The sequence below is a fragment of the Halichoerus grypus genome, chromosome 12 (genome assembly GCF_964656455.1).
Source record: "Halichoerus grypus chromosome 12, mHalGry1.hap1.1, whole genome shotgun sequence".
NCBI lineage: Eukaryota > Metazoa > Chordata > Mammalia > Carnivora > Phocidae > Halichoerus > Halichoerus grypus.
In genome coordinates, this window is record NC_135723.1 from 94,643,877 (window position 1) to 94,667,252 (window position 23,376).

Genomic DNA, 23,376 nt, shown 5'->3' on the forward strand with positions numbered 1-23,376 from the left:
CGACACCACCAGCTGAAGGCACAAGGGCGCAGAGCAGGGAAAGACTTTATTGGAAGGTAGAAGGTGGCAAGACTCAACCAGCTTCACCCCACCCCCAAAGCGGTACCTGTCCCCCCTCACTCACGCTTTCCACAAGCCTCCCTCCCAACTGTCTGGAGCACCCTGGGAAGGGCTCTCCCCTTCCCACCGGAACACTGGGGTAGAGACGGCAAGCCCGTCCTTAAAGTGCTTTGCTCTCACAGTGCAGAGTACTTCCGTAAGGCCGAAGAGCCACGCAGCCTGGTCCCCCCACTGGCACCAGCCCTGTGCGCGGGGTGAGGCGAGGGCCACCTCCCTCCTTGGTTTCCGTTCGCCCCAGAGCTGAGCGAGTAGTGGAACCTGGGGCCGTTACTCCCAGCCTGCGTTCCTCAGAGTGCATTCTGCTTCCCCCCGGACCTGGGAGATCAGACCTCTAGGTGTCTTGGTGGGGTCTTCCGATGCCCCCAGGAAAAGGAGAGCAGCCGCCGGGGCAGCGCGTGCTCAGATCTGATACTCCCAGCCTTCCCCATCTTCTAGAGCCCTGTTGGTCAGCCCCCTCAGTTCCCTCCTCAGGGCGCCTTGCCGCAGCCTCTCCCAGTTGGTGCTGCTGTGGGAGGTACTGCGAGACACCGAGGGGGTAGAGAGGGGCAGGTGGGGGCTGAAGGGGTGGCCCAGCTGCAGTTTTTCTGAGGCTTTGTCCAAGTCGTTGGAGCCCTGGCTGTGGAAGGCCTGCACATAGCGCCGCGCTCGCTGCCGGTTGAGATCCTGTCTGTCCTCCACCCTGTGGAGCGGGAGGCCATGAGAGGCAGCCGGGCATGGAAGGGCTGGTACCGGGCCCTGCCTGTGTCCTGTGCTCAGCCCCTCCCGCCATGACTGGCCTTTTTCCTCGTGTGTGGCTGGTGCGGGCACAGGGGCTCCAGCCCCTCAGCTGCAGCCCCAAGCACCTTGTGGGGCCCCTCCCTTAGCAGCAGGGATCCGGTGTAGGGACCTCAGGCCAGTGGGCAAGGGGCCCAGGGAGCTGGCAGCCTGCACAGGGCCCCTGGGAGCGGGAGGTCGTCTGAGCAGAGGGGCGCCGGGCCCTGCACCGGTCACTCACCGCAGAAACCAGCGGTCCCCCAGCCCATACTCGCGCCCGCAGATCCCCGAGCGAGGCCACAGGCAGCGAGGCAGCTTCCGCTCCAGCATCACCGTGGTGGCCACCACCTGTGTGTGGGGACAGGTGGGGCCGTCAGAGGTTGGGTACAGACTGAGAGAGAGAGGGGTGGGGACAGGAAAAGATGCTGGGCAGAGGAAGGACCGTTTAGCAATCGCTAGGAAAGGCAGGAGCTCATGGTCTCCAAGAAGGGACAAACGACACCCCCAAGCTGGGGGGAGGGTGGTGGTGTCAGCTTGGTTGACCCTCTTCTGTGGGAGAGAGTCAATGGGACATGAGCCCCGCAATTCTCTGCCCCGCAGCCTGACATCCATACTGATCCTGCAGGAGGTTGAGAGGACTCGCTCCAAGGAGACAGGAAGGAGGGCAAAGCAAACAGAAAGGGATCCTCAGGGCCACAGGATATTTTGACCCTACCGACATAAAGGCCATTTAAAAATGCTAACATCCTACTGAGAAATCTAATATCAATACATTTGCATGGAAAACATATTTTCCTGAGGAAACCCCATTTAGCCAATTTAGGGCCTTTTAACTCTGTTTTCTACACAGCACAGCTAGGTGCCATTCAATTTAGGGGATTTTCATTTTTAATTCTGTTGAGAGAAATTATTTTCTAAAGTATATTTTCAAATGATTTGATTCATTGAACAGTCTTCTGTCGCCATCATGATGATCTGACTGAAGATTACTTCTGCTACTCTGGGAAGTTTTTGTAGCATTTTTTTAAAACCCATCCAATTTTTCTGGGTCCGATTTTACAGACTAATTTACTAAATGTCCTTTTAGTCACCATTAGCTTTATTTCTTGTTGGTTGATTTCTCGTGGACTCTTCTAGAAAAGCCTGAGGTTTTAGTTTTTGAGAAAACTATGAGGAATTCTTTTCAGCCATCCAAGTACTGCTCTGTTTTAGTGCCAGTCCAGCGCTTTTGGACACTCCGCATTGTTCTGTGTACTGCGCAGTGACCATGTAGACACATGTCGGGTCAAAATATCCTGCTTCTGTGGGAGCTCAGCCCTGTCCCCGGCTGGGAGGGAACGACCTGCAGCAACCCTCCCGGCCGCCAGGGGGCTCACCTGCGCCCTCCAGAGCTCATCTCGCTCGTGGGCCACCCGCCAGTGAGTATCACCCATCATGGCGATGAGGAGGTTGAGCATGAGCAGTGTGGCGATGATGGCGAAGGCAGCGTAGGTGATGCTGTACATGAAGGGCAGATCCACATCGTAGTTGGCAGGCCCATCGATGACGGTGAGGAACAGCTCGAAGGTGCTGAACAGTGCCATGGGGTAATTGTAGAAGTGGCCCAGCTCGTCGGGGTCCTCTGTCTGGAAGATGATATAGAAGGCTGCTCCACCCAAGGGGATGGAGGGTTACCATGGCAACCATACACGGGACTGGACCGCAGCCAGCTCTTTGCTGCCCAGTTCAGTCCCGCTTCCCTCATCTCCAGTCTCCCCATCAGGCTCTCCGTGGCTCCGTACTTTGGGTTCTGATATTCCCTTATTTTCAGGATGGCTTATCCTGATCCCAAGACCCACGTCACCATAACACTCCCAGCTTTGTCTCCCCTCCGAGGGACGTCCCATCCTCAGACATTACAGCCTTGTATCTTGGCCTTCCCTCCCACCTCCCCCCAGGTTTATCCACAGCCATTCTGGGCTCTCTGGGCTCCTCTAACCTCTCCCCGCCAGGGCCCCATCCCAGACAGATGATTTACCTGAGGCAAAGCCCAGGATGACCACGGCCATCAGCCAGCAGAACCGCATCAGGTCGCCAAAAATCATCTAAAGGGAGGAGGAGAAGGAAAATACCTCCACACGGGTCCCCTGAGCAGTTGCCCCTGCAGCCTCTCGCACGTCTAGCCCCGTGAAGCCCAGCAGCTCCACCCTCCAGGGGTTAGACACTCTGGCTGCACGCCAGATCTACTTGGCCTGTTTGGGTACGGCCCTTGAATAAGAATGGTTTTTACATTTTTAAAGCATTGAGAAAACAAAAAGGAGGAAAAGAACATGCAGTAGAGACCATATATGGCTCGCAAAGCCTGCGCATCTGTCATCTGGCCCTTTACGAAAATGTTTGCAGCAGCCCCTGCTCTAGGACCTCTCTCTAGAAAGCGTGGGGGGAGGCACAGACCTTCTGGATCATGATGGTGAAAGGGCCCAACATCTGGAATCCTCGGGCGAAGTACATGACATTGCACCAGCCCAGCACCAGCGCGAAGGACATGGGCACCACCTCCCCGTTGGCGTTCGTGAGCCGCATCACCATGGTCACCAGCACCATGCAGGCGTAGGTGATGCTGAGGGTGGGGAGCAGACGGGGTGTGAGAGGAGACTGGGGACGTCCTGGGGACGTAAGAGCAGGAGCGACTGAGGGACGCAACACCCACACACTCAGATTTGGCCTTCGCAAGTTCAATACACAGGGCCACACACATCGCTGGAGAAGGCTCTCTGGAGTTAATTTTCTCCAGGGACTGTCCAGGGGTCAGGAATCCAGGAGTGAGGGAAGGGATCGGGGGAGAGGAAGGAGACTCACATGAGGACGTGAAACGGCCCCCCAAGGATGGTCTGTCCAAAGAAGCGAGTGACCCCCACCCTGAAGATGTCTGGAATCTGGAGAGGGGCCAAGGAGACACTAAGGCACTTGCAGCCTGGGGCTCAGGCTGGATCCCTGGGGCAAGCAGCCTCACCCTAATCCTGCCCACGCCTCACCTCTGCAAGCAGAATGATCACAGCTCCGATGACGGTCACCAGCTCCCCCACCAGGCGGATATCATCCTTGGGGGTCACGTAGGCCTCCTGAGAGGGAAACGGTCAGAACACTCAGGGCTTCCATACATCTGCCCTGCCTGCCTCTGGGCACAAGTCAGCGTCCAGTGTGTAGTCACTGGCCCTGTCAGATTCTTTATAACCTGTTAGGTTTGGCTACCTCAGACTGCTCTTTGAGCGCAGGTGTATTTCCACCTGTATGCTGCGTCTGTGCCTAAGTATTCGGGAGCTGGGCACGGGGAGAAGTGGGGGTTGTCAAACAGGAACGGGACGCAGGTCTGAGAAAGGGCAGAGGGCTGACTCCTGCCCTGAAGCTCTGCTGCTCCTCGGACGTCACCTGAAGCAGCTTCTGCTGTAGGAGGGTGTTGTCCCGGGGACTGGTGTGGTTACTGGTCCTGGGCTTGAGCGGGCGGTAGACGCAGCACATGGTGAAGCAGATGATGTACAGCAAGTAGATGGCGCCCAGCACGCAGAAGTATGGCCGCCCGTATCGCTTCCACTTGAGGCTCACCAGCTCTTTCACTGGTGTCTGGTCGAGGATCTGGCGAGCCTTCGGCAGAAAGGAAAGAGAGCGAGCAGCTCGGAGACCCGGACTTCCCTCCCCGGCTGCTATCCCACCCAACCACCCATACCTCCCGCTTCTTGGTGGTGATGATAAGTTCCAGCAGAGACTGCTCGTCCCCCGAGGAGTCGATCTCCGTGAGGTCGTACAGAGTGGACGTCAGCGGTCCGTATGTCCACTGGACGTGCTTCCGCTTCTGCATCAGGTGCTGGAACATCTGGGAGGACACAGCGGGGAGTCGGAGGGTCAGTGCGAGGAGCGGCCGCGGGAACCACGCCACCCAAGAGGGCCGCTGCCCGCTCCTCGGCACTAACGGGCAGTCAGCGATCCCCACGCCTCTGGTGCGGGAACCTCCTTCTGTTTCTGCTTCTCCTTCTTTCCCACAGACCCTCTAAAGATCGGAGAGAAGAGGACAGGCCAAGGGAACAGCACTTCGGGTCACCAGAGCAGAGCTCCGGGAGCGCCGTTCTCCAAGCCCCCGGGCAGGGAGGCTGCGCGGTTAGCGGCGGAGGGCGCGGTAAGGGACGCCGCCCTGGGGGCGCTCGGGAAGAAGGGTCTTTAGGAGGACGCCGTAGGGCCGGGGCAGCGTCCCTCACCACAGTGTTGCCCTCCACTCCGGCCAGCTTGAAGGGGGTGAGACCCTGGTGATTGGGCACGAGGTCCAGGGACTGCAGGTGGTCCCCGCGCCCGTCGTAGGAGAGCAGCAGGTTGTACATCTGGCAGGCAAAGGTCTTGTTGGGCTGGAGGATGAGGATGTGCAGCACGGTGTTTCCTGCGGGCGGGACGCGGTGTCGCGTGGCCGTCGCACCCAAGGCCCTGCCGCTGCCCTGCCCACCCGGGGCCCTGCCCTCACGGCCCCCGGCATCCAGCTCCCCTCCCGACCCAGCTCTTACCCAGGGAGTCCTGGGCGCGGATGTCAGCTCCGTGCTCAATGAGCAGCCTCACGATCTCCTCACTGCCCACGCAGGCAGCAAAAGACAAAGGGTGCTCCCCTGTGGACACCGAGGGCGCCGTGGCGTGAGTGCCCGATGGGACGGGCAGTGTCCCTGAGCGACCGCCTCCTTGCCCCCCACGTCTCAGCTCTGGGCTTGGTGACACTTGTCAGCAGAACCAGAGGCAGGGATGGAGCAAGCGCCGTGGGGAGAACCGGCTCTGGCCTTAAGCCCTGTAAGGCCTGACCCCTTCCAGCTTTCCCAGGGCCGGAGCCCGCCTCAGCCCCCCTGCCTTTGCTCTTGCCCGCCTCCCCGCGCCCCCTCCTGCCAGCCCTGGCCCTGCTCCCACCGAAGTAGATGAGGTTGCGGGGGCTGCGGCGGAAAGCTGTGCCCGTAGCTCTTGCAGAGACGCTGGCGCCGTGGGCAAGCAGGGCTCGCACCAGGTTCACGTTCTGGTTCACGATGGCTATGTGCAGTGCAGTCTGACCTGGCCCAGAGACAGCTCTCAGTCACGGGGTGTGGCCCCAGGATCCTGCAGGGGTCCCTCCCTTATCTACACCCCGTGCTGCTCACCAGGGCAGCCCGAGGTGGGGAGCGGGGGAGGAGGCCCTGAGCTGGCAGGGTCCCCGGGGAAGCCAGCTGCTCCCTTCTCTTCCTGCTCTAGGCCCCTTGCATCTCAGGGGGCTGGTGCTCTAATGGTGTGCAGTGAGGATGATGAGGAAAAAGGGAGATGGAGAGAAGCATGGAAACTAGGGGTCTCAGATGCCCTCTTTGGTTTCCCCAAATTATCTGCCACAGAGACTGACTTGAAATATCCAGCAGGTCACCCCTTCCCTCCATCCTGGGCCCCTCGGCCCCTCACCCTCATACAGCTCGGATGTCATGGGCTCGAGGACCAGCTCGGGGGCGGCCTCCATCAGCACTATGGCGGCTTCCAGGTTGTCATAGAGGGCTGCTACGTGCAGTGCTGTCTCCCCCATGGCTCCTGGCATTGACAGAAAGAAGAGTCATATGGCTTCTATGGAGCTGGGGGATGGTGACAATAGGGACTTGGCGGCCCACAGCAGAAGGTGCTGGGCTATCCCGGGAGCCACGTGTGTGGGTCTGGCAGGTGCGGAGGGCTCTGCCTCTTACCTCTCTGGTGCACCTCACACGCCTCGTACTTGAGTAGCTTGTTGAGAGCCTGGACATTGTTCTCCTTGGCAGCTAGAAGGAGAGGAGACTCCCAGATCCTACAAGGGAAAGGGATCAGAAAGGTGGCAATGGTGAGCATGCCCAGCTGTGCAATGAGGGGTGATGTCTTGGCTCCGTCACATACAAACATGTGCACCTCAGCGGCATTGAATTTGATCCAGGGAAGTGAGGCCATCGGGCGCAAAGGGCTGTCTGATTTTTTTTCTTGACCAGTTAGTTAACCCAAACCAACTATTCCCCCTTTCTGCTTGTGGAGGAGAGCATCAGCACTGGTTTCCTATCCCCTGGGTGCTGGGACCAGAATGAGTGTGAATGTGTCATCTGTGCATATCGAGCATGGAGGGGAGTTTTACGTAAGTATTCATTCACCTCCTGACCTACTGACCTCTGGAGCAACCCTGTTTAGCTTCACTAAGTGCCCTGTGATTACCCCCCAAGATAAGCCTTGTTTTCATGGACTAAGGGTACAAGGAATTCCCCTCTCATATTTGTGAAGGAAGTCAACATGCAGAGGCTAGCAGATTTCCTCCAGTGGTGCAATGCTCTCCTTTCTAGACCTTCTCAGCAAAGCCCCTTGATCCTGGCACTTTCCTCCTGACAACAGCCTCCTCAGAGCTCCATCAGAAAGCAACAGTGGATCCTTTTTGTTCTGACCCCTAAGTCAGAGTATACTCTCTTCCTACTTCCTGTCTGCTTCTCCCTTGTTTTAGGCCAAAAAAAAAAAAAAAAAAAAATCGTTTTCTCTGACTCACCAGATCCTCTCTTGAGTTTTATTCCTACAATGAACTAAAAACCTAGATTATAATCACAACTTAGCCCAACTAAGACCCATGGCGCCCCCTTTATTCAATTTCTCTCTTGGCCCAAAGCCATGGTCTTTCTATGGGAGCTAAATGAAATAACCCCATTTAGCCATAGATGGCCCACTATGTGAATGGGAGCTCACACACTGAAGGACTGATGGCAGGAAATCAACTCCAAGAGCTGGGATTGGGGCAGGGGGGGGCGGTCAGGAGAGGAGGAATGAGCACAAGACTCACATCTCCCCAAATGTGGGCCCCAGCTCCCCACCCCCCATGCCACGTGGGCAGCCACCAGGCCCTGTCACTTCAACATTCAGTGTTCTCTCCCCACCCAATCCCTACCTCTTTGTCCCTGCTGACCCTCATCAGTTCATGTCTTCATTCGCTATGCCCCTCGTTAGCAAAATAGTCCAACTACAGTTTCCCTGTGCCCTATTTACCCCTGATCCATCTTTCTCCATGCTGCCAAGGTGCCCCCTCTAAATGGCAGTACCAACATGGCGTAGGAAAGTCCGCCCTCAAATGCCCACAGAAAAGGAATACAGAGGTCCTTTCTAGACTTTGTGCACCTGCCTTTCCATTCTCTCCTCCTCCCATTCACTCCCTATGCCTGATGCTCCGGCCTCACCGTCCCCCAACGCCCTAGTCTCCCGATGCCTGTGCCACACACTCCTTCCACCTGGAACCCAGCGCCTCCATCTCATCCTGTTCATTGTCTGTTCTGTGACCCCAATGCCTAGGACTGTGCTCCGCTTGTGGTAGACACTCTCCCACGATCTGCAGAATGAATGAATTTGTAGCAGTGCCAGAAGGTAGTTTAGCCTTTACTGCCCCTCCTTATTATCCCCATTGGCCACCCCTGAAGCCAACCTTAGGCAAACATATAATCTAAGTAAAAACCAGTATGCTTGATATATAAACACAGCTGCAAAGAAAATTTTCTACACCCCCTTCACCACCACCACCGCCGCCTTTCCAACAATTTGCCTAAACCCCTCCTCTATAAATATTCGAGAGCCAGCTCTATTCCCCAACACACACGCACGCACACGCACCGTCCCCAGGAAGTTTTCCATACTATCCTCCGGCCCTTTATTTTTGCATCCTTCACTGTGTGTTGTGATTATACTGTCTCTTCCTCTATACTAGGGGTGCTTAAGGGCAGAGGTCAGTCACTTTCTCATCTTTATATCCTTTCTCTGTCCTCCTTCAATTAGCTTCTGGCTTTATGCCCTATTTGGACTAAAGTTAATGGCAAAGTTAGAATGGATCCAAGGGGGCTTCTTACCCAAGTGCAGAATTCTGCTCCCTGCTCCCTAAGATATGAGTGGGGAGGCTAGTTGGTAGCCTGCCTACAGACACCCCTTTTGGTCCCTACACATCTCCGAAGCCCACAAATATCCCCCACAAGCCTCCATTCCTACGTGCTCTTTTTCTTGCCTTGCTGACTGCCCTAGTGACCTGGGGAATGAGGAGTTACTGTCCGTCTGGGCTTGCCAAATAAATATGCAGATGCTCCATTAGATTTTAATTTTAGATATGCAAGCAATAATTTTTTAATATAACTATGTTCCACGTGATATTTGGGACGTACTTACACTAACACCTTGTTCACCATTTATATGAAATTCAGATTTAACTCCATGTCCTGTACTTTATCTGGCAACCCCAGTCAGACTACACTCTGGGTGAAGAATCACCTTATGACCCAACCCAGCAAAGTGTGTAGAGAACTGGTCTCTTCTGGGTGGCAAACTCCAGAATCCAGCAAAAAAGGGGGCAGCATATGTATGAATGGTTCTGAGGGGATCAGAGAGAAATTACTTGTAATAGCATCAGGGGGCCACCAGGGGACAGCAGAGAAAGCCCTCGGTCACGTTCTTGGCAGGCTGACCCCCCAAAACCTGACTATTCTTGGGACCCATAAAAAAGGCACAAGAGCAGACTCATCCAAAGATCCCTGTGCCTGAGATACGAGCGCCTTCTACCATAGCAACCCAGCACAGAAGTTTAGATCTGGAGCAAAATCTATGCATCTTCACCAGGTCTCTGCCACACACCTCCCTAGGGCAGGAAGAGGAGGAGATACTGATAAAAAAAAAATGTTCTGGTTTGAATGGTTAAATTATACTCGTTCTCTTCCAGGGGAAAATTTTACTTCATTTAGTAGAATACTTAACATTACTGCCAGAATCTCTGATTCACAAATGGTGGTTTGGAACTGTGGTTCTCAACCAGGGGTGAGCCCCTTTCCCCTCCCCCAAGGAATTCGGCAATGTCCAGAGACATTTTTGGTTGTCACAATGGGGGTGGGGTGGAGGGGTGCTCCTGGCATCCGGTGGGTAGAGGTCAGGGATGCTATTAAGAAGCATCTTACACAGGGCAGTCTCCTGTAACAAAGAATTATTCTGTCCAACATGTCCATCCTGCCAAGGTAGGGAAACTCTGAGCTACAGGCAGAATTATTCATAAACCATCTTTTTAAAAAGAGGATTCTTCACATTAAAAATAATGAGAAATTCCCTATGTGTGTTTTCTTACAAATGGTTAAATATTTAGCTAGGAGAGAAATGAAAAGGTAAAGCCTTTTAAGCACTCAATGATTAAGTAGCAAAAAAAAATTACAAAGAAAATCTGAAATTATAGCAGTGTGGATGTAGAATGTTTTATTTTGCTGATCATTAATTATAAGAACGAATGGTTTAGTTTAATGTTAAACTGGTAGAAATTGTACTACAAACCCTCGCCCATTTTTTTGACAGTACATAAATCCCTGTCCTTCCCCCTGAAATTCCCTCTGGGCCACCACATGAGCATCTCTCCCTTCCTTTCTCCCTGTTCCCTGCACTCTTTCCTCTCCTCTCCTCCTCCTTCTTACGGATGTGTACATGTCTATGTGCGCACGAGCAAAGTTTTCTATTTGGTTGCTGGAAACAAGACAGAATCCAGAGTGCCCGGGAGGAGAATTCAAATCAGAATTTTAGAGCTAGGAAGTTGCTAGAAACTGGCCTATCTGTTCATGTCCCAGATGGAGAAAGAGGACTGGAGTCCCGAGGTGACCTGTCTAAACAAGTCAGAGGCAGAGCTGGGACCGGGACCCCCTTCAGCCATTTCTCTGTCCCTGTTCTCTGGGTTGATCAGGCTTTGGAGAGGGCTGAGAGGCACAGGGGGTTGTGTCCGTGGGCACCCCTTCAGACAAGCGTACCATTTGGGAAGGAGAGGGCACACGCAAGGCAGGAGCTCAGTGTACAGGCTCCCGGGTGGATACAGCTCTGAGAGCAGAGGTGCCCAGCCCCTCGAACTCCTGCCAACATTGGGTGTTGCCTTTTGACTCCCGTGGTTGTTTTCATCACAATAAATCCCATTTGTTAAGTGTGCTTTTCAGCTTCCAAAGCAGCATCTTCCTTATTACCCCTCTTGCTCCTTGCAGCCCTGTGACACAGGCTGAATGATTCTTTCATTTTTCAGAAAAGGAAACTGAGGCAGCACAACGAAATTGCTGCGAGGAGATCACGCAGAGTCAAAAGCAGAATGCTTGGCCGAGAACCTAGCCTCGGGCTCTCACCACTCAATTATGTGGTTCTTCTAGTTTTATGGCTCTTTCCAGTCTTTCTCAGGGGGAGGGGGTCAGCCCAGAACCGTGACCACAGATGCAGGAAAGAGCAGTCCCGTGTGGCGAGGAGGCATGCACTGGCCGCTTGTGGACCACTTCCCCCCAGCTCGGGCTCTTGGCGACTGGATGAGGAAGCCCAAGCTCAGGGGGAAAGTGGTTTTTTGCAGACTTGGAGTCCGGCCGTCCTTCTCAGGGCTGCAGCTCTAGCCCATGTGCCCGCAAGCATGCATCTGCGTGTATTTCCTGAGGCGCGGAGTCCCAACAGACTGGAGAGCCCCAGAGCTTACTTCTCCCAGACACATCACTTCACACGTATTTATACAGGTATCTATCCAAACAGAGAAGACCTTCCAGTGATCATCACTGCCTTCCCACCGTCTAGAGGGAGGGAGAAGGTGCCAGCAACAGGGTCGGGTGTGAGCCTCTGGCTGCTGGCCAGCATACCCCACCCAGGGCAAGGCAGATACCACAGCATTCTCCTCTGTGGCCCACGGCACTTGCCTATACCCTTCTTGGTGAGGACACTCCCCAGGCTCCCTTGTCACCCAAGCAGGTGCGTTTGGGTGGGATGGGATTTATTGTGATGAAATAAATGGGATTTATTGTGATGAAAACCACGGGAGTCAAAAGGCAACACCCACGGTATGGGGCAGTATGTATGCACCGTACATACTGGTGCGTTTTGCCTGAGAGAATGTGAGCTCCTCGAGAGCAGGGATGTTGCGTTCATTTTCTGCAAATCTAACAGAGTGCTTTATGCTCATTAAGTAGTTAATACATTGAATCTCAGAAAATAAGACAATTCGAGGTCCAGGGAGAGAGGAAGAAGAAATGGGAGAAAGGTATCGTTCAGCTTGGGTCTGACAATGTGGATTTAAGCAGAGGTGGTAGCGAGACTAAGACCCAAGACACATCTGCTAGAGAGGGAGAGGGATGCTGGGTTCCTGATCATCCTGGAGAGACCATAAAGCCTGCCCCTCTCACTGGACCATGCTCCACACCCCTGGATTCCCCCACCCCACCCAGAGGCCCCCTCTGAGCTGTTGGCACGAATTCTGACTTCATCACTTGCTCACTCTGGGCCTGCCTTGTTCCCCAGGGGATAACATGCCAAGCCTCCCATAGGTTTGGGGTTATAGAAGGTGAGGTAGGTGCTCGTCACGTTGTTTGCTGCTTTCTGCCATCAGCCCACCTCCTCGCCCGTCAGTACTGTCCTCACTTACACGGTCCTCTATTTATCTAGTTGCCTGCAAGTCTTCCCTAAGGCTGGCTCACTGCTCAGCCTAGGACGCTTCCCTTTCCGGCCATTTCAGTTTCCTTCCTGGGAGGGCCCACCGAGTGGGGAGTCAGTACCCCAGGCTCTGCGGGGGAAGGAGAGGGCCAAGACACTGTGGAAGCAGGCAGGGAGATCAGGAAAGGAGGGGATCCCTCCAAGTGGCGACATCAGGCCTTCCTGGACCAAGGCTGCTAGAGCAGGCCTCCTCGATGGTCTGGAGAAGAGACAGGGGCAGAGAAGACTAGTGGAAGCAGCCAGGCTGTGGTCCTTCACTCGGTCTTTGCTTTGTTGGCACACAGAGCAGCTCTGCCGCCCCTTCCAAGCCCCAGGCCTTTCTGTGCTCTGTGTCTGGCTCCCCCAGCCCCGGGGTCCTGAGTGGGAAGGGAGGAGTAGAACCAGGGATGGCCTATTCTCCAACAACAATGCCATTCTGTGCCTAAAGATGTCATCAGCCAAACATGCGCTCAGCCCCTACTCTCCCAGGCCCCGGGGGGAGAGAAGTGGGCGGCTGGTGTGAGAGTCAGGGAAGCCAGCGCTCAGAAAGGAGCACGCCCCCCAGCCCAGAATCCTGGGGCAAAGGGAGAAGAAACACAGGCACTCCCATCAGGCTCGGGCAGGCCTCTGCTCTCGGAGATGGAGAAAGACCCTCAGGTACAAAATCCTTGGGCTTTCCTCTATGAATCGCAGGTATTATCTGCCTTGTTAAGGGACCCTGGGAACGCCCCGACAGGAGCACTTCCTGCTAGCATGCCAGGTCCTCGGTGGGGAGGCCCATGGAGTCTTCGGAGAGGACATCTCATGTGGGGAAGGCCTCAAGCTTTCCCCTCTCCTCTCCTCTCCTCTCCCTCCTGGGGGGGTGGGGACATCAGCGTTCAGGGACGTTTTCAGGGGCTGGAAGCAACAAGCGCAATATCCTTGGGGCTCAAACTTTAGAGCCTCCTCTCCCATTCCTCAGCCTGAATGAGAGAGTGGGTGAGCACTGGTAACACGGCCAGGCACCCACACCCCTCCCCCCAGTGGAGAGTCATGAACCCCAGGGCTGGGTTCCAGCTTTGTTCGGCTCCATGTCCGCCCAGTGCCTGGCATTCAGCAGGGCCCTGGGCAATGGCTGATGATGGTGATAATGCACAGGAAAGACAACTGCAGCTGCACTTTGTTGTCTGTGGCTCCTAGTGTCTGTAGTTCCTTCCTGCCTCATTCATTCACTCCCGTACGTGTCCATGTATGTGTTACATGTTTCTGCAGGAAAGACTGCTCTAGGGGCAGGGAGTAGAGATATCGGGCATTGTCCTGACCCACCAGCACCTCTGGGGTGGTGTTTCTGTGATGCCATAATCTTTTCAAGGCCCAGCAAGGTGGCTGGCCTTTAGGGAAGTGCAAGAGGCTTGCATAATTGAATTGGATCTTAAAGATAGTAGGCACCTGTGTGGGTTCCAGGCCCCTCCGCTTCCACCAGGCATCCTGGGGAGCTAGTCCCATAGGCCGAGACCTTTGAGGCAAAATAATCCCAGGGAGCCAGGCCTGGAAGCACAGTCTGTTCAAACAGAGGTGCCAAACAAAGACTGGGGGAGGGGGGAGGGGGGGAGGGGGAAAGGGGTGGGGAAGGGGGAAAGAGGGGGAGCTGGGAGGGCGTGAGGGGCATGCCTGGGGGGTGCAGGGGAAGCAGATTGAAGCTTACCTCTTCTGCTGCTGCAGGTTCTGCTCATCTCGGCTCTGAGCCCACGACTCCTGTCTCTGGAACCATCTACAGAATTTTCTCCACAGGCAGAGAATGAGCCCCTTCTCTTTGGGCAGCGGCAACCCCATAGAGTGTAGGGCCGGCTCCTTGGGGGGCTGAGGCCGAGGCCAGACTCCGACAGGACTCAGCCTTGGGGCCACATCAGCCCCCCCAAGGGCCGGCCTGCCCTCTCCCTGTAGAGGTCCCGTCTCCTAGTCTCCTACCTCCCGGGGTCCCTGCGGAGTCTCCCTGAGGAGCCAGAGCGGGACTGCAGCGGGCTCTGAGGTTCTTACACTTGGCAGAGCTGGGACTCCCTCCTGCTGGCTCCTCCTCAGGAGCTCCTCCTGGGAGTGAGCAGGACCTGTGCAGACACTCCCTCCCTCCTCCCAAATTACCTGAGATTTAAAGAGACAGGCCAGCAGACCGGCCTTCAAGCTGCGGCCTGGCTTTAACTCCTTCCCCACCTGGGTCTCTCTCCCTGCCCCAGGGGCCAGTCCAGGAAGGGGAGGCCTTCAAAGAGTGGAGGCGTCTCCCTTGGACTTTGGGACACCTGGTGACCTTTTATAGAAAGACCTGGACAAGTCAGACTAGCCTGACTGAACGTGAGGGAGGAGGGGAGGAGTCAGGCGGGCCTCGGGATTGAGGGGCCCCCTGGGGAGTGAGTAGCACCCCTGTCCCAGGGTCTTTTCTGGGCCTTTCTCTCCTGGAGATTTAGCTTTCCTTCACCTTCCAGCTTAATCTCTAGCCTGGCCCAGAATAGGTATATAAACACAGTGTGGATCAGCAAACTTTTTCCATAAAGGGCCAGATAGTACATGTAAATATATTAAGCTTGGCAAACCACATAGAGGCATATAGTCTCTGACACACATGCTTTGTTTTGTTTTGTTTTGTTTTGATAACCCTTCAAAGATGCACCATCCATTCTTAGCTCCACGGCCAGGGCATAAAGTGAAGCTGTGGGCAGGATTTGGCCCCCTGGACTTCACAGACCCCTACCCTGGAATTCTAGAACCCCTCCCCAACATGGCATATATGTACTGGGTTACCAAATAAAATACAGGACGTCCAATTAAATTTGAATTTCAGATAAACAACAAAGATTTTTTTTTAGTATAAATATGCCTCCGATATCGCAGGTATGTTCTCTTGCAACGTCTGGGGGAGGTAGCCTCTATTCACCCCCTACTGCCTGCTGGGCCCAGCTGAATGTTCCCTTGTAAACTCACATCCAACTTGCAAGGCAGGTATTATTGTCCACATTCTACAGATTAAAAAGCAAAAAAAAAGAACAAAGCCCAAAGTGGTAAAGTAAATCACCCAAGTCACACAGCCAGTTCGTGGTGGTGGCCAGATTCAGACCCACTCCCACATCCAGTGGGTACATGGAGGCCCAAGGGGGGCGCGCGGTGGCTTGCACAGTCACGGGGAAGAACGATGCCCATCCTGGTCCCACCGCACCGAACTCTGACAGGAGCAAGCTGTCATGGTCAGCTAGTTCGGCCTTCCTGCTGGAAAGAGACCAAAGCCTTGGCAGATGTGCGGTCCCATGGCACAGCACGGGCCTGGGGCCTGGGTGTCTGGGCAGTTAGAGTCACAGGTTTATGTGGGTCACTCCCTAGCTGCAGAGTCTGTTTTTTACTACCTGTCTCTGATTCAGAGAGCTGGAGGACAAAGTGAGGAGAGAGAGAGAGTGTGTGTGTGTGTGTGTGTGGTATGTGCACGTGTGCATGGGTGTGTGTGTGTAGGGGAGAGAGGGAGGCTGAGGGGCAGGGGTGGGGTGTGTCTGTGGGCAGGGTATAGAACGGCTGCCCTCAAATCTAGAAGGAAAGCCACACTCCTGTCTCCCCTGTTGGGCCCGAGGCCAAGCCATAGAGCCCTGAGCAAACAGTGCAATTCGATTAGCTGCCTTCCCCACCCACCCAAGGGTCAGTGGGTTCAGGCTGGGTGGTGGGGGGGAGGCACTGGGACCCAAACCAGGACCTTTGTGCCCATTAAACCAGTGTGTGTCTGCCTGCTGACCCGCCCACCTTCTCTTTACTGCTGGGCTCCAGGCAAAGACCCCAGTTCAGTCCCAGGTAGGAAAGGGAATAAGGCAATGTGGTACTTGTCCTGTGGAGGAGGGAGCCTGTCATTCCCAACTTTCTTTTCCTTCCTCCACTTCCTCCACCTGGTGCTGCCTCGGCATGGGGCACCATGACTTATGGGAAACTGAGAAGAGATTCAAAATGGGCATGGAGGGCTGGGAGGGGCGGGGGCAGACGGCTGGATTCAGGCTTCTGCCAACAGTGTCCTCTCCATGCTTGGAGCCAACATCCTGTGCTTGGACGTCGGGGAAGGCGGGTCTCGGGTTGGGTGTCGCTGTCCACACAGGTCCTCTCACATCTGAAAGCCACATCCCCTGTTCCTCCGCGGGGTTGCTGGCTCTGAGGGGACAGGGAGGATGCCCTGGTGCTCCTCCTGTCTTGAGGAGCCTTGCACGGCTCCCCAGCCCACTCCGAGTCCATGCTGGGCAGCACCTCCTCGTGGGGGAGGACTCGGTTGCAATGCCTGACAAGTATGCAAATACAGGAGGCTGTGGGTCCAGGGGCTGAGGGGGCGAGAGGGAGACTGGAACTCAGGGGAGGCTGGGCACGGCTGCTGAGGTCCTCAGGCAGAGGGGCAGTGGTCTACCAGGGTATGACGTGGTGACGGCCACGCTGGCGGGGCTGGGTGGCCGGGGAGGTGATGTGTGTATCAGTGCGGGCAGGACGGGAGCACAGCCCTGCAGGGGACACACGCTGCATGCGGCTGACTTCTGCATTTCCAGCATGGTTTCCCAGCCGGGCCACCACTGCTCTTTGGAAACAAGTAATTCTTTTTTGGGGATGGTTAGCTGCCACCCACCAGGTGACAGTAGTATCCCCTTTCCTCAGTTGTGATGACCAAAAATGTCTTCAGACATTGCCAGATGTTCCTTGGGGGCCAAAATCACTCTCCACAGAAAACCACTGATTTAGGGCAAAAAAGCGTATACATTTCTTCTTTTCTGGTTTTGTCCCGCTTTTTGTTTGTTCTATATCTATGTTTCCCTCTGTTTTTCCTCTCTCGTTGGCTCTCTTCGCAATTGTATCCGCTCCCTCGGTCTTAGACTGTGCTAGCCTGTGTGGGGTTTGTGTGCATGCGTATGTTAGGTTTGCGTGTGTATGCGTGCATGTGTGTGGTGTGTGATGTGGGGGGTGTGTGTGTGTGTGTGTGCGTGTGTGTGTGTGTGTGGTCTATGATGTGGGATATGTATGTATCTGTGTCCGTGACTCTGAATGATCTCTCTGGAACCCTCGGTTTCTTTTTCTTATTTTGATCTCTGCTCTTTGTTTCCTTGTCCGGCTGACTGCCGTCACCCCATCCCTGCTCCCCACGCCCTGTGGGAGGGTGTTTCCTTCACTCTGCCGGTGTGGTGTGTGGTATGTGGTGTGCATAGGGCTGCCGACAAAGGGAAAACAGGAGAGAGGCTGTGAGGATGGAGTCAGCACAGGGCAGCGAGGTCAAAACCGCTGCTCACTCAGCTTGGAGTTTGTTCCAGTCACTGGGTTCACAAGCCCTGTGTGCCAGCTCATAAAGCCTGCATGGAAGTGGGTGTCGGGTCAGCAGGTGAACATGGGTGTGCACACCCCCCCGCACACACACACAAGCATGCGCTGAGCACTGCCCAGGGACGCTGCGGGGGGTGGACTGCCGAGCCGCCTGACTGGCAGCCAGGCGCGCTGGGCTCTATCCGGGGCCGGGTCGGGGGCTACCTGGGGGCCAGTTTGTGCTCGAAACCCTCCAAGGTCCTTTCCAACTCAAACATCCTACGATTCCAAACGAAGAGGAGTCACCTGAGTTCCTTCAGCTTTCATAGGTCAGGAGGTCTACATTGTTACAGAAGGGTCACATACTTTCACCCAAAATGTGACCTTTGTCCCCAGCCCCCTTTCCTTGTCCCCGTTGCCACCCGTGGCTCCATCCTTTTGCCCTCATTTCCTGCCCCCTCCAGCCCGGGCCGGCCCATGTGCTCACACCATCGGGGACGCTGGGCAGGAGCTCCAGCCTCTCTCTGCTTGCTTGACAACATCTGGTCAAGGCCCAGGGGAACACGACTGGGGCGCTGAGCTGGTGGCAGAAACGGGGCCCGGGAGAAAGGACAGAGGCTGCGACAAATGGCATCTTGCTGCTGGCTCCACGTCCTCGGATAGGCATGGGCACAGTGTTTGGCATGTATTTATGCATGGAATATTTATGTCAAATGGACCCATGTGTCATAGCAAGATTCTAGAGCAGCTCTGCTGTGTGTGTGTACATGAGTCTGTGTTACTGGTCTGTAGATTTTCAAATTCACAGGTATTGGTTCAGTTCTCCTGGACCCTGACCTCTTTGTAGAATATGCCTGAAGGGCACAGGTGGGCTGTGGGAAGGAGGGGAGGATCCTTCTTGACCCATGCCCATGTCCCTCCACTGTCAGCCATTCTCCCCTCCCCTTCCATCCCCCCTCAAATGGAAGATTTTCTGAGTCAACCTTGAGAGTCCTCCTTGGGCTGGCACCTCCTCAGAGCATCTTGTCTCCTAAACCCCCCATCTGGAAGGTGAAGCTTTAGAAGGAGCCCCAACGAGCTCTGCCCCAACCTCCTGCTCCTTCCTCCCCAGACCCTGAGGTCTATCCCTCCCAAACCCGGACCCCTCTGCTCAGCCACCTGCCCCACCTTCTTTCGCCCCACCTTACCTGGAACTTAGACATTCCTCTCCAGCAGGTGCTTCAGCCAGCCACAAAATAGGCTGAAGGGTGTGCAGCCCCCAAAGACTTTTCCAAAGATGCCAAATGTGCCATGAGGCTGGTTTCTGGAAGAGGTGAAAGAGAGCAAGATGTGTAACCCGGATGGCTGCATTCTAACCACAGTTGGACCAGAAACCACTATGGGACCTTGGCCAAGTCACTTACCTTTGAGTTTCCCAATCTGCAAAAATAAGGACTCCTCCGTTCTCAAGTTTTCCTATTCCTTTCCACACTCCACTCCCCCAGACAGCCTCCCTCAGCTCTAGGTGCAGACAGGATGGAGCTCAGAGCAACCTCCTATCTCTCAAGTGGAATGTGTCTGTCTTTCCCTCTGCATCACTGAAGCAGATGTTCTACCAAGCAGAGGAGAGAGAGAGAAGCTCAGCAGGCAGGACTTGGGGCCCCATGGCTTCTGATCACCTTCTAGCCTTATAAATGGCAGGATCCCGTGACCCCCGAAGTTCTAAGTGGGGAGAGGCTAAAGCTCCCCGACCAGGACAATTCCCAGAGCGCTGACAGCCAGAGACAAGGTTGTGATCATCTGCCAAGGCAGGAAGGGGCCAGCTCTCCACTCCACTCCATTGCACTCTGGGCAGCGTTTTCCATGCTGGGCTCAGGGTGTGTGCGGAGGGAGCCGTGGGTCCACTGGGCCCACAGTAAACAGCATTGGTTTGGGGCTCAGGAGAAAGGGTCTAGCCATTATCCCAAATTGGATCACTGTTATTTAAAACCCCAACCAAAAGTATGTGCTCAAACTGGAAGCCATAGCCTTCTCCACAGCGGCCCTCGGTGGCAGCCCTTTATCAGCGATCTGCCCCCAGACTTGTCCCCACCTGCACTTCTTATTCTTCCTCTGTCCCCACCCCAACAAACTCAGTGAAAGGGCAACGGGCCATGATAAGAACTCTTTCAAATTCTATTTATTTAGCTCAAGCACTCACGCAGACACCCCAGCGCCTTCGTCATAAAAAACAAGCAAAATGCCAGACTTGCTCTCAAAGTAGGGGCAATTGTTCAATGCATACATACAGGCGCATGCACACTGGGAGGGGAAGGTGGGAGCAAGCAGTCTGCTTTCTCCTGAGAGCCCCGGGTGAGGACTCAGGGAGCAGCTGGGAAGGAGCAGAACAGGGGAGGCAGAAATGGCTGGGGTTCGGGTGCAGGACTCTGGGAGGCAGACCCGGGCAGGAGCTGGGGCTCCTCTTCCCAAAGCTGGGCTTGGATGGACTGCAGCAAGGAGAATGGGAGGCCTCCCCCCATGGCAAGGCAGGTTCTGGGGCAGATACCTGAGCAGGGCGTGGTGGGAGGCTGAGAGCTAGGTGGAGAGGCAGGGGTCAGGGGGCCAGCAGGTACAAGGGAGGGACTGAAGCCAAGCAGAGCGTTCTGCAGAAGGCTGTTGGGCTATTCCAGACCTACCTAGGCACCAAGGGCCTGAGGTCGTTGGTCAGGCACTACAGCAAGAGAAACTGGGAAATTAGGAAATACAAAGATCTTCGCTGTCATGAGCCTCCCCCACCAGCCGCGCCCACAAGGCATGGGCTTCCCCGCCATGGTGCCCGCCGTGTGTGGGACCCTGTGCGCGTGGCAGTGTGGCTGGTACTGGTATGTGCATGGGAGCGCTTGGTGGAATCTCCTGATAGGGATCGGCTCACAGGCCCTGGGGAATCAGCACTGCTATCTACATGCTGTGCCCTGGGGACAGTTCTCAGGCCACCGGGTCCCCTCCCTGATCCCTCCCCCTTCTCCTGGCTTTGCTGAGGTTCCCAACTCCAAGAGCTGACTTTGATGTGTCCCCAAGCTACAGGGAAGTCCAAGAACCATGACGCACTCAGGGCTGGGCCTAAAATCCTTACACACAGACCAGAGTACAGGAGACATCAGAGCACAAGGCTGCCTGTCGGAGCCTACGTGGAAAGTGCTAGCGTGTGATTCGAGGTTGTGTGCCCATTGTCGAGGGAGGCTGATGGATGTATTAAAATGCTTACTGGCTAGGTATGCAAGTGCCACGAGCTAGCATCTCACCTGGGTGCCTCTGCATTCTACCCTCCGTGTCAGCCCTCACTGCAGGCTGGGTGTAGAGGGTGGCGCCCCTCCCACCTGGGTCGGATTTGCCCATCTGTCCACACAGGTGAGCGAGGGAGCCATTGTGGGGATAGGTCTCTCCAGGGGCCCAGAAGTCCTGCTCTGCATTGGTGAGATCTGTGACCTCAATCCTACAATCTCTCCAAGAATAAGCTTCCTTATCAGTAAAATGAGGATAGAAATCTTGCCCTATTTACTCCACAGGGTTGCTCTCTGGGTTAGAGAAGATAATGGGCGCAGAAGACTTTACGTGCCCCACAGTGTCACATGAATGCAAGTCATTTGCTTTATCATCTTTGCTTGGGTGGGAGTATTTGAAATTGAAGCATCCAGGAAATAGCTTTCTAGTAGAAACATTAGACTCTCTTGTTTTAGGGGCCATGAATCTTGTAGAGGAAGGAGCACGGGCCTTGAGACCAAATACATTGGGGTTGCAGGTCAGACTCTGCTAATTACTAGTTGAGCTTGGGTAAATTAGGCCACCCCTCCGAGCTTCAGTTTCCCTGTCCACAAAATGAGCAGTCATGCTCATGTGACCTTAGGCAAGGAGCTGCCCCTCTGTGGGCTCCCACGGCCTGTCTATAAAAGGCTGACAGGAGTTGGTGCGCAGGCTCCTTGTGAGCCCGCGTGAGGCTCCTGGCCCACAGGAAATGCGCAGTGAGAGCCTCTGTTCCTAGTCCTTCGTCCCTCTCTTCCGTTGCTGTTTTTGTGTCCTGAAGCCCTTTCAGTAACCAGCTTACCCTCCCGGGGGCAAATCCCCCTCCCCCCTCCATGGGACCAGTGCAGCCCCAACCTCGGGCGGTTGCCACCTGCACAGAGTGGGTTTCTGTACCGTCCATCCCACAGACCTCACCCCTTGTCCCTCCCAGAGACAGTTCCATCGAACTCCCTGCTCACTGCTGAACTGAGCAGGGATGAAATAGGGTCTGTGGCATTTCCTTTACACCAGCCCTCAGAACCACGTCAATCCTGCCCCATTTCAGCAAGAGGCCTCACATTAATTATCTGGCTCATAGACTCCAGCTCATCCCTTGAAGCTTAACTCAAAATCACATTGTCTCTTGTCCTGCCTCTGCCAGGGCTGGTCCCGCCTCCTCTGTGCTCTAGTCCCTTCTTCATGCGCCATCTGAAGGGTAGGACTGCATTAACACTGTCCCCTTACCTGCTTGTCTCCCCAGTTGGCAGAGCCTCACAGGAAGAGGTTAGAGCACATCACATCTTCTTTCTCCCCATCAGAGCACCTGGTATAGAGTATATGTTGAATTGTGTTTTATGGAGAATGATCTGTGCCGAGGAAACTGCAAGGTGTTTAGTGGGTACATTTCCATTCCTGGGCCCCGAAGGCAAAGGTGGATCAGTGTGCAAGAGAGGAGCCCCGAAGGTGACCGGGGAACAAGGAGCGTAGCAGGGGACCCTGCATGTGTATGTATGTGTGTGTGTCCTGGGGGGGGGGTGTTTGTCAATCCCCAGCCCACACATAGAGAAAATGACTTCCACCCTTGGAGGATTCATTAGCCTGCAGAAGGTGAGGAAGGAGGAGCCCCTGGGATGGAGGGGAGGGTGTGATATGTGAGGCGAAGCACCTGGGGCAGCAGCCACTCCCTCCAGCCCACCCTCCTACCCTGAGCACCACCTCCCCGGCTGGCCGGGGACCCCGGGGGAGGGGTCCCCCTGACCTAAGGCCTAGAGGATGCTGGGACAGAGGCCACAGGGCCTGGGTGCTGTCTTCTTGCCTACCAGGTTCACACGAGGAGGGAGAGAGAAGGTGAAGAGGCAGACTGGGCAAAGGAAGAACAATTTGCCACTGTCCTCTCTGGACCTGGTTTATGTGGGGTGAGCAGGTGTCGGAGTCTGGGAGTGATGTTCTCTGACCCAGGGTGGAGGCAGTCTTTAAGGACTCGGACAGGGGTCACCTAGTGGATCCACAGTCACCGATTTCTCTCTCTCTCCCTTACCTTCTTGTTTCTGAATCAGAAGGAGGTGCTCCATTAGGGTTGAGGAACAGCAGAGGGAGTGAGAGCATCAGAGAAGTGAACTAGGGGAAGGCAGAGATACTGCCATGACAACTGGTAACCTCCGGACAGTCTCAGTGACCCACGTGCTTCCACGTGCTGCTGCTATTACCACGACCGTGGCAGGACAGGCGATCAGCTAATACTACGGCAGAGTCGGGGAACTGCAACTGGGTTTTACCTGCACCTGTCGTCCCTAAAGGGCTCCACAGGCTGGTCAGGAAGCAGTTAGGGAAGCCCATCCAGCAGCAGGAAGGGAAGGAGAAGGAAGCACGGCTGGAGGGAGATCGGCCCTTTGAGAACCATCGCCGGGCACGCGCGCATGCGCAGGTCTCCCGTGACCGGAGCCGAGCACTGCCTGGGCGAGTGGGGACCCACGCTCGGTCCCTCCAGCTGCAGCCTGGCTTGCACAAGCCTCGCTCCCTCGGGCCCGTGGCCATAACTGCCGCCTC

At 55.2% G+C, this 23,376-nt stretch overlaps 1 protein-coding gene and 1 long non-coding RNA gene across 5 annotated transcripts; one reads left to right on the top strand and one right to left on the bottom strand.

Moving 5' to 3' along the window:
* Positions 1 to 26: 26 nt before the first annotated feature.
* Positions 27 to 14,133, bottom strand: TRPV6 (transient receptor potential cation channel subfamily V member 6). 4 transcript variants are annotated; one of them, XM_036095683.2, is made up of 15 exons: positions 14,003 to 14,133; positions 6,573 to 6,670; positions 6,301 to 6,423; positions 5,788 to 5,925; positions 5,400 to 5,498; positions 5,103 to 5,278; positions 4,577 to 4,723; positions 4,282 to 4,494; positions 3,888 to 3,974; positions 3,712 to 3,788; positions 3,307 to 3,472; positions 2,891 to 2,957; positions 2,250 to 2,518; positions 1,115 to 1,221; positions 27 to 799 (listed from the first exon to the last, which is right to left on the bottom strand). In XM_036095683.2, exons 1-15 carry the CDS (start codon positions 14,128 to 14,130, stop codon positions 520 to 522), a joined length of 2,175 nt encoding a protein of 724 aa, XP_035951576.1. In that variant the 5' UTR covers positions 14,131 to 14,133; the 3' UTR covers positions 27 to 519. The 4 variants fall into 4 exon arrangements, with proteins under 4 accessions (XP_035951576.1, XP_035951573.1, XP_077915790.1 ...); XM_036095680.2 differs by lacking the exon at positions 14,003 to 14,133 and having other exon boundaries at positions 6,573 to 10,631; XM_078059664.1 differs by lacking the exon at positions 14,003 to 14,133 and having other exon boundaries at positions 5,788 to 5,920; positions 6,573 to 6,590.
* Positions 4,579 to 14,169, top strand: LOC144379612 (uncharacterized). The gene is made up of 3 exons (XR_013442913.1): positions 4,579 to 4,711; positions 4,893 to 5,023; positions 14,020 to 14,169. It is a non-coding gene; the product is annotated as an uncharacterized LOC144379612 (long non-coding RNA).
* The last annotated feature ends 9,207 nt before the right edge of the window (positions 14,170 to 23,376 follow it).